The sequence below is a fragment of the Amyelois transitella genome, chromosome 25 (assembly GCF_032362555.1).
Source record: "Amyelois transitella isolate CPQ chromosome 25, ilAmyTran1.1, whole genome shotgun sequence".
In the NCBI taxonomy this organism is placed as follows: domain Eukaryota; kingdom Metazoa; phylum Arthropoda; class Insecta; order Lepidoptera; family Pyralidae; genus Amyelois; species Amyelois transitella.
In genome coordinates this window covers 4,411,863-4,429,440 of record NC_083528.1, presented here as the reverse complement: position 1 = coordinate 4,429,440, position 17,578 = coordinate 4,411,863, and the positions used below count along the sequence as shown (strand labels likewise).

The following is a 17,578-nucleotide window of genomic DNA, read 5'->3' as shown; positions in this document are numbered from 1 at the left end:
TGTATAATGTTTTATTTTAACTGTAAAACAAATGCGGTGAACATTTTGGTTAAAATATTTGGGTGTAATTTTATATACTAAATCTTGTCTGCGACTTTAATTCGCCTCACAATAAGGAAAATATAAAGGTAGTATTCTATATGCATTCCTGTTTGACTAAAACGTGCTCCTGTTAAAAAAGGCGCCAAACATATCTTGGATCATGGTTGGTGCAGTAGATGAGTTGCAAATTCCTTTAGTCGCCTCTTATGACATACACGGAAAAAAGACGGAGAGATGCTCCCTCCTACAATCTGTTTAGGTAAGAAAAGAAATATTTGTCTTTAATATGTCTAATCCAATTTGAAGAAAAGGTTTCGTATCGAGATTAGGAAATAAAAAATAAAGGTTTATTTTGTGGCCATCCTCTGAGAATGAGCACTCTTTATTTATATAAACTTTAAATTATTTACACATTTTTTTTCCTCCTACTTTACATTAATGTCAACGTTTTTAAAATACAATCAAAACAAAAAATATAATATGTATACAACAGAAATACACATGACGTAATTTACACTTACATTATAATTAGACAGTGGGAAACAGATGGACTAGTATACCCAAATAGAAAAAATAATAATTTCCCCACATTTTTCATCATGTTTCTCGTCCCATTATAATTAAAGTATTTCATAAATTCTGGCCGACGCAAACGATATTTAAAAATCCTGTTATTAATAATAAAAGTGGCCGAAAATTTATAAAAATACTTCAGTCTAAATATATTGCTTAGTCGATTCAAAATATACATGAAAATTATAATGGTTCAACGTTTTTTCTTTTTTATTGTACTTGCATCAATTCTGTTAAAACAATTCCTTATTATTATTGTACATAAAAAAAACGGTTTCATGGCATTAAAAATTATAGTCCCTACTTTACGTAGAAATTATAAAATATTTTTTGTTATTTTGTTTATATTCTTTAAGTAAGTTTAACACTAAGTCTCTAATGTACAGAAAAGTGCACAACATTAAGTGGTGTCAGTCTATAATAGGTTGGATGGACTTTTTCCGAAATTCCTTAGAAAATTAAATAATACAAAAGCTGTGACACGTTAAAAGTATAACTAAAGAGTGTTTGCATAAATGTTGCCATAAAAAACTTGAAAATTGCTATAAAAAGTTACTTTAACATTATTGAAAAATATTAAAAAGTAAATAATAATGACCGTTAGAGTACACAGTCTTAAAGCATATTGTACTGGGTTTTGTACATAAAACAGTATATCAAATTGAACTCAAATTTAATAATTGTGCATATAGCACATATGTACCGGCAGTGATTTTCAGACAAGCAAAACTTATACTAATGCATACAAATGAACATCACAGATTTTTACACCTACTTAAGAGAGAATGCAAATATATAGAAACGCCATGAATTACTAATTGCTGAAAGATAGTAAGGGCACACCGGAAGTACTAAAAGTCTAGTACTAAACGCTATTCTTATATACATTGTTGCTCCTGACTAATAAACCTTAGAACTTGACTGAAACGGAAAACATACTTTCATAATCACTATACCATAAACTGCATTGTGAACTAACATACTTTATATCTTTTTGTATTGTTCTCAACACAAATTCTCAGGATTTTTAGTCAGAATAAGGGCGTCTACACATGTGGAGATGTCACGATAGAATAATATTAGCTGTAAGCACATGTATAAACGCTCCAATACCGCCATATATAAATTGAAATATATGTGGCCGCAACACTAAAACTTGAGCCGTTATATTTAAATAGGATCACAGTGGAAAAAGTGATTTAAATTTACGTTTACGCTATGCTATAAATATGTCATTAAAGTCCACGTTATGGCAAGGTCCTACTGTAAACGATTTCTTAATTATCGTGTCACTAAGACGTACTAAGGCTACGTCCATAGAAAAATTCATTCGCTATAACTGTACACGTTCGTTCGAGTCTATAAAACTCACTAACACTCAAATTGAAACACATAAAACACGTGTAAGAACTCTGTCGCATTAATCACAATGTTATTCTTAGCGGTCGTGAGAGAGAGCAGCACTGGTAAATTGAGTGTGACAAGGTTGCTTAGAAACTGGGTTGGGATACAGTCCTAGGGTTGCCACTTTGCGATTGGTAGACATCGTAAGCGTTATGGGGCTCAAGGTGACAAACGACGTTATTTTCCCCGTTGAGAACAGCTGCCAAAGCCCTCATATTGCTTTCCTGTGGCTGATGGTATGGGTGTACCAGTCTCCCACTATCATAATGCCTCGGATCGTAACGCTCAGCAGTATCCCATTTGCCATATTTCCCGTATAACTCCTGTTCGTGTAAGTGCCTTTCACCAGGACTATAGGAAATAAGCGGACGATGATCACCAAAAAACTTGGAGCCGGACGAGCCGTGCAGACCTGGATTCTGTCGGCAGTTATCAGGCCCTGAGTTGTCATCAGACATATCAGACATGAGCGTTTCGTTTCTCTCTATTTCCTCGTACACAGGGTCATCTTGTATCACGCGAAACTCCTGTTCGGAACCGCGTCTGTAGATCCGACCTTGTTGTGATCCGATCTCGGAGTACGTGTGGTTGATGTTCTGGCTTCCATGGTGATGATGGTGCTTACGTCTTCCTTCTTCTTTATAATGCTTCCTAAAGATCATCTCTTGACTGCCAGGGGAGTGTTGGGAGATGAAGACGTGCGGGTTTCTGAAGTCGTGGTTGTAGCTTCGCGTCGTTTGGTATCCTTGATGATGGAGGGGACTTTCCTCGTCTTTTATGATATGCCGGGGGGAACCAGGGGGTAAGGCTCCTTCGCATTCGTTGTAAGGAGCGTGTAGATGATTTTGCTGTGCTGCCATCTGCCTTGACAGGGTGTCGTGGTGAGGCAGCGTAGAGGAGTTGGTCGAGTGATGCTTAGAAGAAGTGTTCTGTGGAAAAAATTGATGATTGAAGTGTGGTGATAATAGATGATGTTACTACGATAGATTTAAGAATGAAAGATTTCGATTCTATTACTATAAAGGCACTACAATTGATATCTAAAACTATCATCAAAATACTAAAGTTAGATAAAAATGAATTGCTCCCTTTCTAATGTCACAAATAATATTCTAAGAACTTGTTAAAATATAAGAATGTTTAGACCAAACACTATTTGTTGAGGCTAAACTATACTAAGTTATTTCAATGCTTGGGTTTTTTACAACGGCTGTTGGAACTAGTGTACTTGACTAAATTTGGACGTGCTGAATGATTCAGAAACAGGATTTAGTCTTAATCTGAAGTGCTAAGAAGGTACGAGAGGTATCCGCCTTAGGCGTAAAGATGCGGATCCACAGGAGCGGATTTTAATACGACATGCGATACAACCATTAAAGATTACTCTTATGATTAAGACTTCTGTGATTGGACTTTCAAGAAGTTCTCTATCTATAATTTTATTTACATTAATGCATTTGATATTTACAAATATATAACGCAATATTTACAAATTATACTGGATTAATAATATACTTCCTAAAATATCTCGTAGGAAAAAGGTACGTTTTCGCATTGTATATTTTTTGGTCTTTTTGGCTTGATTCAAGTCATATTAGTTAATGAAACTGGTGAAAAATATTGAATATCGTGCTTACAACAGTTTAAACCGTGCTTAAATGTGTGATAATATTTGTTAAAAAAGATAGAGAGAAGTATTAAATGATTATTTACAGGATAATATAATTTGCGTTATTTCGTGTTGTGAGTAATTTTAAGATCTTGCGCAAAACGCTTAAATTAAATAATAACTGATGCTTTTTAAAACGCATTTTAGGTGCATTTCCACAGAACCAAGCCAAAAAAGATTGGTTCATTTTACACAAATAGTGGAAATGCTCCTTAAAACACATGTCAAACTGTTATGCCAATCACAACACGGCTTTTTTATGATTGGAGCAATTTTCGAACGTCAAATTTGACATATGTTTAAAATTTGTTTCAGTTGGTGCTCTTGGGGTATGTGTTTTAAGAAGAGGATGGGTAGGGCTACTGTACGAGTGAGGTCGGATGAACATGCAATGATGGCCACATGCTGTTATTGAACTCCACGCTTTTGTAAGATCTCTTGTCTCGAAAACCTGCTGATGCAAATAGAATTATACATACAATATTATTTTCATTCATTCCATATTGGTAACTAAGGATATACAAATATTATTATCATACATTCTATATAATCATAGATCTAAATTAGTGTAATAAAATTATATGTGGTTTAGTTTTTAATTCATATAACTATGTTCTGCTAAGAGACCGTATTTATATCTGTGTCTATCCAGAACACATGTACAAACTAATTTAACTCGTACCTAAGCGCTTCAAACTTCTATATAATGAGACTGTTTCTTAATAATCATACTCAATTCATTAACAAAGGAATTACAATTTGATATAACTATTCCCGTATATCAATTGAATTTGTGATAGGTACCTATTTTATTGTGAAACATAAGAAAATATTATTGCCATTGGTCTTCTAATCTAGAGATCTTGCCAAAGCGTTTTCTAAAAACAATTCATTTTAAGCTTATCTCGGCCCACCCCTCACCTTCCATATCCCACCACCGTTATTGATAAGCGCCCACTCGTTCGCGCCAATTGACGCCGCCATTTTGTTGGAGAAACAAGATGGCGACCGAGATCGGAGGTTCTGGTAATCGTTCGGAACGTCAATATTGTTTCTGTAGCTATGCATTGACGCAATGCTTTGGGTATGCGAAGCGCTGTGTGGTATGTTTTGCGGCGTTGGTATGCGAACAGATCTCGATTCGTCGTTTGGCACGTAAATTGGTGCTGTAGGTCGTATATTCCACCTCGAAGACTCCGGTTGGATGTTGTAGCTCTGTTATTTAATATTATTGGTTCATATACGATAAGAAATAGTTACACTAATAATACATCTATATGTAGATAAGTATATAACTTTTACATAAATACTTATTTTGAAGGGATATTTAAGTAAAAAGCGGTAGTTGCATACGCATCGTCTAGAGATAGGATTTTTTTCAAAAGTAACTAAATGCATCAAGATTGTTTTACTAGTATGCTTGATACGATTTAGTATAGTAGTTACAATCTAGAACCACCACACCACTAGAGGAAGAGTTAAAAGAAGAAAGTAACATGTTAGTTAGGCTTTTTTAAAGCGTTAGTTAATTAAAAAAAGGAAAATACAAAACGACTTACCTTGACAACGAAAATAAAATAAAAAATAAACACTCGTGCGTTTCCACGCAGTGTTTTGTCAGTGTCATTACTGACCCTGAGTAAATTTAAACTGACATCAGTGATTGTTAGTGACACAGAACACAATGTTAAACACAAAAACAAAATTGAAGTGCCTTTATTAGTCACAACTTTAAAGCCGAAAGTGGTTTGGTGGTGTTTTTGAATCCTATCTCAAAGAAATGCGTACGCACCTTGTTGTATATTTTGGCGGTAACCCTGCGGATACCGACCGCTGCCGGAATTGATATTTCTCAAATGGGACATAGGAGCTGGGGGTTCTCTGTCTGGGATGTTATGGGCGAAATTGGCCCCTGTGGCGTTAAGAGTGGGTCCGAAATTGGATGGGTGTCCGAAAGATTGGTTTTCTTGGGAGTTTCGGCGGTTCCTGTGGGAGTGGTAGGAATGCGCGGCAGCGGCGGCGGCCAGGGATGCCACAGCTGAGTTGTTGATGACATTATTGTTGTTGTGATTGTTGTTGTTCACGACAACGTTCAGATTGTTGATCACGAGGTTGTTCGTGGTGGAAGCCGACACTGACGAGCCCGCTGTGCTCTGTTCAAAAAGTTGTATACTTATTTACATATTCTTATATTTAGTTTTTCAGATATTATGGTATCTAATAATTTTTTCACTCCATCACCATTATACTTACCATAAAAAATGACATGCATTTATCAATATTCTATTATCATCAATAATACTAGATTGCCGATGTAACCCTATAAAGATTTAACCTAGTAGGTATTTTTAAATCATAGCCTCGTTATTGTAAAAGTAATTAAGAAGTATTTGTTTTTTAGGCTTTATTGAACTGAGTTCAGGGCCTCAATTGCTCGAGCAATATCTCGTAAGTCTTTCTCTCTTCAGCGTCCGAGAAATGGTGTTAGTATCTCTCTTACTCTCTCATGTTTGCGTGTTTACTCCGCTGTCATACTTCGAGATCCGCTTTCTGGCTTTAATCTATATCCGATACTTATCATCGAAATGCACCTGAGGCTGTTCAAATCTCTGGAGATGGTGTAAGTGTCTTGTTTAACTTTTCCCGCTATCCTCGATTTGGCGTTAGCATCATAACATTTCAATCTAGACCTAGTTCCTAGACCGTTCCATCGCTTTACGCTCGAATTATAATCGATTAATAAGAGATGGCGTTAGCATCGCTATGGGTGAACCTCATGACAGTTTATCGCAGGTATTGTGAACTTACAACCTATCTCGATAGATGTCGCTATAAACACTTACTGTGGTGACAGGTGAGTGGTGTTAATTTATAGTACAATCTATCTCACTCTCTCATGTCTGTGTTTCCTTCGCTGATATAGATGGCATCGCATTTTGATACTACTATTCACATTGCCTGGTACACTGACGGTAATGTAGCGTAGCGTTGAGGAGTCACTTAATCAGCGCCCAAAAGATGGCGTTGTGTACCTATCTTCAACTTACCGTGGTGATGACCCTAGCCGTCTTCGGAGACGGGTCGCGTGTATTCAGCGAGAAGTAAGAAATATAACATCTTAGGGTGTTTCCTCCACTGCTACGTTCAGACGCTTTATTTTATCAAAGATAGTGAACACAACATTTACTCAAAGATAGTGATCTAATTCGTTTTTCCTAACAATGTTCAGCTCAGCGTCAGCCTCATTACGTCGCACCTAACCCGCTAGATGTCGCTAGCTGGAACTCACCGTGGTGACGTCGCGGGCGTCGCCCACGTCGTCGGAGTCGGGCGGCGCGGGCGCATGGTAGCGGCGCTTCACGGAGCCGGGCCGCGCGTCGGCGGCGGGCGGCGCCGAGCACGCGGCGCAGCACCACAGCCAGCGGTGGCGGCGGGCGAGGCGGCCGCATTCCTTTTGGAACTGGAATCACGATTTACGTATTAAATACATACATATGGTCACGTCTATATCCCTTGTGGGGTAGACAGAGCCAACAGTCTTGAAAAGACTGATAGGCCACGCACAGAACACAAACACATTAAATCAATGGATTGTTCTGACTTCAGAGTGATCCCTGAGCTTGCTGCAACACAAACATGAATCTTAATTGTGTGCCTAATAAAAAAAACTGTTTTAATATTATGATTTTATGTGTATGTTTGGAGTCATTTATAAACTTTATATATATCTATCTACAAATGATTCCTGCTTCACTACTATGGAAAATCCGTGATATACAAAAAATTTGGAATAATCATTATTATCGTCTCTAAGTAAATTTTGGTTACGTCTCCACCTTGTTGGACAAGAGCACGGGGTATGACTATGATCACGATTTAGGATTGGGCCCGCTTGTGACCACGATCCTGAAGTGGGTAGAATAGAATAGATTTATTTTCAAAATTGGATACAAGGTATCACTTATTGACGTCACATCGCAGGCTTATAGACAAAACGATTCCAATTTGAGCTCCTGAGAATGCAAGATTTTTCACAATGATTTTCCTCGTTGTAAGAGCATCGGTTCTATTATTCTGTACAGACTTCCGTATATTTAATTGTAGCTTCTACGTATACCTAATATAACTTCAATTTATCTTTATGTAAATTATATATTTCATAATTGATTTATCCAAAGATGAGAATGAACAAAATCCAAAACACTCACGATCTCATTCTGCAGGCAGTGGAAGATGAAAATGAAGACGCCTTGCAGCGAGTTCAAGATGGTGAATGTGTAGGCCACGCCTATGGACTGCTCGTTGAGGTACAAAAGGCCGAATGTCCACGTCAGGCCGAGAAGGAACGCCAGGATTATTGAGGTGTGGAGCCAGACCCTGAAAAAGAAATTGTTGTATGAGTAAAATATAATATTTATCATGTTAGTAAAAAGTGAAGCTAAAGATATTTTGCTGCGGAAGGTACGTTAAGTGATTTTAAGATAAAAATATTTTCTTTTCTAAAATGTATCTCTTCTCCAAAAACTGGACGAAATCTTACGCGAAAAGGTAGGTTGCGCTTTGCTTAGCTCGTTAAGACTCCATCCCCCCAAATAAGACATACAAAAACGAAGTTGAAATAATGAAGAAAAATGAAAAAAAGAATTGTTATAAAATTACCTTATTTTGTATAACCTAGTATTGTCTTTTGCCTTAATTGATACTGTTGAATGTCTGCACATCATGAAGATAACCATGCCGAGACAGATCCAGTTTGCCTGAAAACAAAAACAAATTGAAAAAAGGTTTTTTAAAAAGAAAGTAACGCAATGGCGGTAGAAAAAACAAATAAATAACCGTAATTTAAATGTGTAGTCCAAATTTTTCATCCTAAGAATATATAAGAAACCAGCTTTGATGAACTGGATAGATAGATACTTACAGCTAGCACCAGCCCCACCGGCCCCACGAAGCTCATGAGGAACATCCTGTCGGTGGAGAGCCAGCAGTGGCGCGCGGTGCCGTAGCCGGCGGGGAAGGCGGCGGCGGAGCTGGCCACCACGAGCGCGGGCGCGGCGTACGAATGGAGGTACTTACAGCTAGCACCAGCCCCACCGGCCCCACGAAGCTCATGAGGAACATCCTGTCGGTGGAGAGCCAGCAGTGGCGCGCGGTGCCGTAGCCGGCGGGGAAGGCGGCGGCGGAGCTGGCCACCACGAGCGCGGGCGCGGCGTACGAATGGAGGTACTTACAGCTAGCACCAGCCCCACCGGCCCCACGAAGCTCATGAGGAACATCCTGTCGGTGGAGAGCCAGCAGTGGCGCGCGGTGCCGTAGCCGGCGGGGAAGGCGGCGGCGGAGCTGGCCACCACGAGCGCGGGCGCGGCGTACGAATGGAGGTACTTACAGCTAGCACCAGCCCCACCGGCCCCACGAAGCTCATGAGGAACATCCTGTCGGTGGAGAGCCAGCAGTGGCGCGCGGTGCCGTAGCCGGCGGGGAAGGCGGCGGCGGAGCTGGCCACCACGAGCGCGGGCGCGGCGTACGAATGGAGGTACTTACAGCTAGCACCAGCCCCACCGGCCCCACGAAGCTCATGAGGAACATCCTGTCGGTGGAGAGCCAGCAGTGGCGCGCGGTGCCGTAGCCGGCGGGGAAGGCGGCGGCGGAGCTGGCCACCACGAGCGCGGGCGCGGCGTACGAATGGAGGTACTTACAGCTAGCACCAGCCCCACCGGCCCCACGAAGCTCATGAGGAACATCCTGTCGGTGGAGAGCCAGCAGTGGCGCGCGGTGCCGTAGCCGGCGGGGAAGGCGGCGGCGGAGCTGGCCACCACGAGCGCGGGCGCGGCGTACGAATGGAGGTACTTACAGCTAGCACCAGCCCCACCGGCCCCACGAAGCTCATGAGGAACATCCTGTCGGTGGAGAGCCAGCAGTGGCGCGCGGTGCCGTAGCCGGCGGGGAAGGCGGCGGCGGAGCTGGCCACCACGAGCGCGGGCGCGGCGTACGAATGGAGGTACTTACAGCTAGCACCAGCCCCACCGGCCCCACGAAGCTCATGAGGAACATCCTGTCGGTGGAGAGCCAGCAGTGGCGCGCGGTGCCGTAGCCGGCGGGGAAGGCGGCGGCGGAGCTGGCCACCACGAGCGCGGGCGCGGCGTACGAATGGAGGTACTTACAGCTAGCACCAGCCCCACCGGCCCCACGAAGCTCATGAGGAACATCCTGTCGGTGGAGAGCCAGCAGTGGCGCGCGGTGCCGTAGCCGGCGGGGAAGGCGGCGGCGGAGCTGGCCACCACGAGCGCGGGCGCGGCGTACGAATGGAGGTACTTACAGCTAGCACCAGCCCCACCGGCCCCACGAAGCTCATGAGGAACATCCTGTCGGTGGAGAGCCAGCAGTGGCGCGCGGTGCCGTAGCCGGCGGGGAAGGCGGCGGCGGAGCTGGCCACCACGAGCGCGGGCGCGGCGTACGAATGGAGGTACTTACAGCTAGCACCAGCCCCACCGGCCCCACGAAGCTCATGAGGAACATCCTGTCGGTGGAGAGCCAGCAGTGGCGCGCGGTGCCGTAGCCGGCGGGGAAGGCGGCGGCGGAGCTGGCCACCACGAGCGCGGGCGCGGCGTACGAATGGAGGTACTTACAGCTAGCACCAGCCCCACCGGCCCCACGAAGCTCATGAGGAACATCCTGTCGGTGGAGAGCCAGCAGTGGCGCGCGGTGCCGTAGCCGGCGGGGAAGGCGGCGGCGGAGCTGGCCACCACGAGCGCGGGCGCGGCGTACGCGCCGGCGCAGTACCAGCGCGCGCGCGGCCGCTCCGGCTCGAACACCTCCACCAGCATCGCGTACAGGTGGAAGCCTGGGGTGGGAGGTAACACATTTATTGTTCAACTGTATTTTGTTTAGGAGTCAGGTGGTAGAATGATTATATCAACTTTTAAATGAATATCTTTTTTGATAGGCTTCTTAATAGCTCCCTAAAATTGCATGTAAAATTTAGTTATTTTTTTTACATTTTTCTACTTTTACCCGCTCATCCGCTCGGAAGACTCGGGAATTTTATAATCGGATTTAAAGCAACGGATATCTATGCATTTAATATCACTAAGGGAACCAGAGACTAATAGTTTCTATTTTATAAATTATATTTTTCTAAGGTACGAAATAACTTTTACAATGAGAAATAAAAATATTTACGGAGTCAAAACAAGATTTTATTTTTTGATAATGTCAAATAGATCAATACAAAAATTAAGATCTGAAAAAGCTTATTAGCATAACAGCATACAAACTTACTCTACTTTAACAATAAAAAAAATAATTGCAACATAAAAAAATAATCATAAAATTAAAATTGAATATTAAATGCGGGTACTTTTAAAGAACCATTACCTTCTAGAAACATCCAAGCGAAGGCTGCCAAGAAGAAGTAGTGCAGCACAGCGGCGATGACTCCGCACAGGATCCTGTCCTGCGTCTGGTCGATGCCCACCATGAAGACCACTTCTGCTATCAGCAGACATACGCACAGGTTCTTGTGTATCAGGACACGGTCCGACTGGAAAATAGGAGAATATCACTTATTACTTTAAACTTCAATACGACAAAATTTCTTTTTGTTTGTTACAAAAGTCATTGGATGAAGAAAATATGTACAATGCCGGACTTATCCTAATCGAGATTTTTTATTGTAACATGTGTTTTATAAAAGGTATATAAGATGGAACTAGATGTAGTTTCCCTAGATAATGAAGTAATGGAATAATTATGGATGCTCACTGAGAACCGACGCATCAAAGTTCGGAGCCCCAAAGGAAATCCTAAGGACAATATACTACGAAAGATTTAGCAGAATTTCAACGGTTGCCTGTCTCTATTATACTTTCAGCCTTTTTTGAAATTTTAGCTTACTTCAAGATCCATATGAAGGACTGCAGTCTTATTCCGCAGATACTGAGAAAAGAACATTCTAAGCCTACATTTTGTGAAAGATTGCGTTAGTTCTGTTTGTAAAGAGAAGAACGTTAGTTAAGACAGTAAAGTCTAAAATAAATAAATAACTATACTACCTTCATATTCTTAAAACACTGGAACACAATGATCGCCGCGAACAGCGCTATGGCTGACACAGCACACCCGACCAAGGTGATGAGCCTCAGCGCTAGCTGGTGATGGGCGTCCAGCGGGACCCCCTGGACGTCCATGAGGATCGCGAAGTTGGTGAGGTGGGAGCACGCGCATCCGGTGTGGGTGAGGTTGGACCACTCCACTTGGCAACCTTCGGGAGACCAGCCGCTGTGGAAAGGAATTGATGGTTTTTTGTATGAAATCGCAGTCTGAAAAAACCTTTGGATTCCTTTGTAATTATTGAAATCCAAGAGTGCGAAGATCAGGTAACAGGGAAAAAATTTGTTCACTGTTAATAAACCCAAATTGTGCCATGGTTTCATGGCATTTTACCCCATAACAGAAAATTTTCAAAGTAAAGAAATAAAGCTTAAGTAAAGATCTCACCTTCTCATCCTATCATTGTTTTAATCATTACTTTGATATCAAGTTACGCGTTCCATGTATGTTCCAAACATCTATTAACCTCTCAAGTTCTGATTAAAATCTATCTAAGAGCCATATTTCGTAGTTCTCATGCAATATACTTACTGCAATGTGTAGTCCCAGAAAACGCAGGCCGGGTTGGTGACGTTCTCAGTTTTTAGGTGCTTCATCGTCAGCTTGACCATCTGCGTCAGTTGGATGTGACGACCGTTGCCCAAACTCGCTGAAATCACCTGGAACAAAGTTAATTGTTTTGAAATAATTTTCATTTCGCCATCTAATGGTTTGTTTTATAATTATATAAGTAGATGTTGTTGATTTATTTATTTATTGAGAGAGAGCGTACACAATTTTGTAGCCAACCAAACATTTTTATCTCGCTCTCCCTCAGTTTTGTGTTATAAGAATTTCAATCAGAAACCACCCCACATATATAAAAGTTAATCCAGAATTTCTTTGTCTGCCCCTTCTATCTGGGCCCGACTTATATTGGTCTTAATTTAGTAACCTAATTGTTCTTATACTAGCTTTCAAAAGCCAAAGTAAACTCCACCAATGTGGAACAAACTTGTTTTGGTTTTATTGTTCCCTTTCGTCTCTTCAACTACAGAATTCTGAAATCGGTAGTATTTACTCTAAAATAATTTCTCCTGCTTCATTGATGACCGTATCCTGTAAAAACTCACCTTAGAATTCAGAACCCTGGTGACATTCCTCTTCTCCTTCTCCGAGTTGAGGCTGGTGGAGGAAGAGGCAGCGGGGTCGGCAGCGAAGGCGGCGTACTGCGGACTCTTGCCGAAGGTCGGTGGCAGGATCTGTTCCAGACGATTGAAGGCGAAGAACACTATCCTCACCAGACCATCTTGACGATTTTCTGTAAAGAAAGGAATGAGATTAAAGATCTCAATGTGTAACAAAATTTCGAGTGATGGCTTTTAGAACAAGGGTAAGTTTCGCCAACTTAAAAGATAACGGAGTATCTAGTCAGATGGCATGTGATAGGACGAATTGGAGGACTTAACAAACTGTCCCGACCTCACGTAAAGTTGAAGAAGGATTCGATTGAAAAGGTAACTGACATATACTTTAGCGATTAGCCGTAACGCCTGCTTGAACGTACAAAACAAATGTCATTCGTTGTATTTGTAGCAGTAGTCGTCGCTTATAATAAATCGGCCATTTTAATTATTTAGATCCTCGGGCAAAAATGTCAGAGTTGTATTTGTTAAGTAAAGTAAAGATTGGGTGATCTTCGCACCGTAATTGTTCGCTGGTAAGTCAGTTATGTACTGATATCGTCTTCTTCTAAGTAAGTAGCTCTAGGAATCGCACCCGAGATTTTAATAGCGGTATTTAAGCGTCTTCTCTATGACAATGTACCAAACTAACTTACCATGTAAAGCAGCCTTGGGAATTGTGATAGAATCTTCCGAACCCTTCCACTGCTCCTGCGCAGTCACCGATGGGAACGTCTCGTCTTCCACGTTCTTTACTTCCAACACCCTGACAGATAGACCTGGAATAAATGTGTCATTTAGACCACACAGTTTCAGCTCTTCTTTTTATTTGATAACTCCTAGTAATAGGCGCTTTCTGGTTAGAACCACGACCGGCAAAATTTTACGGAATATTGTCGATGAGAGAGTCAATGTGTAAAGTACAAAAGAATAGTTTGATTCTTAACATATTATGAATATGTTATCCTTTATGTTAGGGGGAAATCCGCATTTCGCAATAGTGGACATGTTCGCATTGATTTTTATATTAATAAAATTCTACAACACCTGTAGTGTAATTCCGTGTAATATTGTCAATGATGTACTTACAAATATTCTTAACAGTTTGTAAAATATTCTTCTCCTCAGAAATAGCGTCAGCCAATAGGAAAGCGTTCTCTTCCAGTTGCGTTAGTAACGCGCTCGCGGCGCGGTTCTGCGCTTCGGCGCTCAGGTCCGCCCACGACGCGCGCTGGTTCTCTTCTAGAAGATTCGATCCTGAAAAAGAGTTGTTCGATTTATTGTAAGAAAACATTGTCGATCCTCAAGTCCCAGAGCATAAGCAACTCAGGGTAAAAAAAAAACAACAGAAAATACGCAAAGATGATAATGTTTTTGTTCGCGCTTCTGTAGAGCCGATTAGAACGTGATATGCGAACTTTATATAGTTTTCCATGTGTCTAGCAGTAATATGTAAACTCACATTATACGATACTATACACTTTCAATTCGCAGAATATGCAAGTCATTAAAAATTCTTAACTTAAAGTGTTTATAATCTAATATAAAAATTACCTCAGATTTATTTTACTATTACGTAGGTACTAGATGTAACAGACCGAAGGAGAGACCTTTATGTCCCGTCAAATTACGACTTAATATATTATTATATGGTTTCATTAAGCTATTTATACATACCCGTCTTGATAACTCCAAGCAGCATATCAGCAACTAATGCCTCCCTCTGCCTAGCATCAGGGAAAGTCTTCACGTCCCTGGACATTCCCTGGGCTAGCTTCTTCATGATGCTCGTCGTGATCATCATGTCTCCGCCGTACAAGGTCTTCGAAGATGTCACCTGGATTAAAATGTTTCGTGAAAATGGATTGGCTTTTTACTTTCTCATGTTTAGTTTTCATCATAGAAATTGGGTTATGGGCACTCCTACAGCAACTGTAAATTTTGTTCTTGACGAATCTCTATCAGAATTACCCTTTTACTGAAAAACAATTTAATTGCAGATTTGATAAATTCGTAGGTTTTGTTTGCCTTCACAATTTATTTTTGACAAAAATACCAGAAATGCCCCCCCTTTTTTACGATGGTTTCCAGGCTGTTCTGCCCCAAAGCGATTGGGTTATGGGCACCCCATAGCCTATGGTAATTTTTTTCGCAATTCGTGTGTCTTTATTTCTTTAATTTGTGACATACCTGAGCCAAATCGTTGCTGATGCTGAGAAGTGACTCTCCCTCTTTGACCCTGGCTTCCAGACTGTTCAGCCATACAGACCGACACTCGCTGAGGTCGGGCGTAGCTCCGTGCCATTCTGGTATTGCGTCCACTGTAAAAAGTATCATAACACATATAAGTTAAGGAGCATATTATTATTTTATTTCGTTGACATCAAACTTACGCACTCCAGGATTGTGGTAACAAGCGGACCTTGGGAAGGATCCAGTGATAAAAACGCCATTAGGATGATTGATGATTTTGTTCTTTAGAATGTCAAAATAACAATTTTCTATCATTACGTTTTTATTATTATGTCCTCTAGCATAATTTAGTAGGAATCTCTTAATATTCGTATGGTTCGTCATTATAACCACTAAGTATTTCGAGATTTGAACATGAAGATGCCGCGTGGCTTCTGTCACTTAAAATAGAACCTCTCCATATCTTTGGCATGGATGTAGTAAAAGGCGACTAAGGAATAAACTAACAAACTTGGGATTTTTCTTGTAGGCGATAGGATAGCAACCAATTCCATCATCAAGCCATACAGCTGAACGTGGCCTTTCAGTCTTGTCAAGACTGTTGGCTCTGTCTACACCGCAAGGGATATGGAGATGACAATATCTCACCATAAATATCATTAGTCGGATGTTGATTGGTCTGGACCTCTGATAAACCTCCCCGGTAGTCGATGATATGGTCAGCCGTGTCACCATCACGACCTGGTAGTGAAAAGCGTTTTTTTTATTTGACATTTGACAACACTGTTATTATTTCTGTCCCCACGTCACAAACTCATTCAGTATGGTTCACGGCGTTATATGTATCTCGGGCAGTTTTTGTTTAGAGATTGAACACCAATTTGAACATATTGGTATGAGTATTAGAAAACTTATACAAAAATCAGTCAAAATGCCTATTATTATCCTGATGAGTAAGTCAGTATCTACAGTTTCTTTTACTATTTGATAGATATAACAAAAAAACTAATTACCTTTTAGTAGAGCATCAGAGCCCAATCTAGAAATGAGCCTATCGTTAGCCTGGTCCAGCCCCAAGTCGTGATAGTTCTCGCCAGACTGGAGGTTGCTTCGCTTTCTAGAACGTTCTTCATCACTGTTCTGGTACGGTGTCAATGTGCATCTGTGAGATAGAGAATGGTAATTAAAATCCACGTAAAGAATATGAATGCAATTATAAAGAGTAATTTTGGATTCCCATTACCGTAATTTGAAAACAAACTGTTTTCTTGATTCATATTTTTTTGTTGATAGGTAGGTAATTTCCGATGCTCCTATGGCGAGGGAAGAAATCGCGAGAGAACTTGCACATTCAGCACATTCAACTGGCTGTGTAATTACCATGACAAAGTTCCTACGAATAAGGGTCAGACGGAGTCAGTTGGTATGGAAAAACTGACTTACCTAGATCATGGTCATATCCCGAGCATACATAGGTATACCCCGGGCTTCTCTCTAGAGGTGAGGATGCAACTGGGACTAATTGCAAGGAAATACTCACTTCCATTTAGCCAAGCCACTGGCTCCCCCCGGGCAAGGCTGGACTGCATACGTGTTGACCACAGTCCAGTTCCAATGTAGACCTCTAGCTGACACTTGGGGGCAGTACGCTCTTCTGCCAAGGTTCACTGTGGAACTTGTTGCTGTAGAACAGAAGGAATTTCATTTTTTTTTTATTTAATCATAGATATAGTTATAAATAAAGGTACAAATTATCCAAATTTAATAACTGCGATTTTGTTTTTCGGAAAATAGACCATGCCTTTAAGGATAAAATTTTTTTAGAGAGTATTGCCAAATGAAGAATGTTAAATGTAGTGGCAGTTATAACAAAGAAATTTAGATACTTACCCATTTTTTTTATAATGCCAACTATCGTCAACCGTGTGGTTTCCGACACTTAAGAATAGGACCACTCCATCTCTTTCCCATGGATGTCGTCAAAGGCGATACTAAGGGATAGACTAATAAATTTGGGAGTCTTAGTCGATGAGCTAGTAATCTGTCACTATTTGACTCTACTCCATATTTAACTCATGCAGCTGAACCTGACCTTTCAGTCTTTTTAAGACTGTTGGCTCTGTCTACCTCGAAAGTGATATACGTAATTATATGTATGCCAGCTATCGTATTATTTATGATAAAATGTTTCAGATGTGATAATGTGATAAGAAACTTACAGAATATCTTTTCGATGTCATCTTCCATGTCTGTGTTGGGTCTGGTCTCTTTCGGAGGTAAGTGTTCTGGTGAAGTGGCGTCGGAGTCTTCATCTTTAGCAGGCCAGTGTAAAGTTTCTTCTGTAACTGCTGTTAAACAAATAAGAAATCATCTTCATCTTCATCTTCAACAGAAAATTGCTGAATAGCCTACAATTATATAGAAA

The 17,578-nt window shown here is 41.1% G+C and overlaps 1 protein-coding gene across 1 annotated transcript in view; it reads right to left on the bottom strand.

Annotated features, from left to right (window-relative positions):
• Positions 1–388: 388 nt before the first annotated feature.
• Positions 389–17,578, bottom strand: part of LOC106137148 (latrophilin Cirl) — a 293,035-nt gene continuing 275,845 nt past the window's right edge. Inside the window, exons 7-24 of the mRNA XM_060951514.1 lie at positions 17,373–17,501; positions 16,694–16,835; positions 16,167–16,315; positions 15,802–15,894; positions 15,151–15,281; positions 14,638–14,797; positions 14,050–14,217; positions 13,617–13,739; positions 12,910–13,097; positions 12,329–12,456; positions 11,740–11,965; positions 11,063–11,228; positions 10,315–10,529; positions 8,348–8,445; positions 7,897–8,065; positions 6,978–7,148; positions 4,610–4,903; positions 389–2,948 (exon numbers count right to left, since the gene is read on the bottom strand). Coding sequence (XP_060807497.1) covers positions 2,106–2,948; positions 4,610–4,903; positions 6,978–7,148; positions 7,897–8,065; positions 8,348–8,445; positions 10,315–10,529; positions 11,063–11,228; positions 11,740–11,965; positions 12,329–12,456; positions 12,910–13,097; positions 13,617–13,739; positions 14,050–14,217; positions 14,638–14,797; positions 15,151–15,281; positions 15,802–15,894; positions 16,167–16,315; positions 16,694–16,835; positions 17,373–17,501 — 3,593 coding nt within the window. The 3' untranslated portion in view covers positions 389–2,105. The remainder of the gene's footprint in view (positions 2,949–4,609; positions 4,904–6,977; positions 7,149–7,896; positions 8,066–8,347; positions 8,446–10,314; positions 10,530–11,062; positions 11,229–11,739; positions 11,966–12,328; positions 12,457–12,909; positions 13,098–13,616; positions 13,740–14,049; positions 14,218–14,637; positions 14,798–15,150; positions 15,282–15,801; positions 15,895–16,166; positions 16,316–16,693; positions 16,836–17,372; positions 17,502–17,578) is intronic.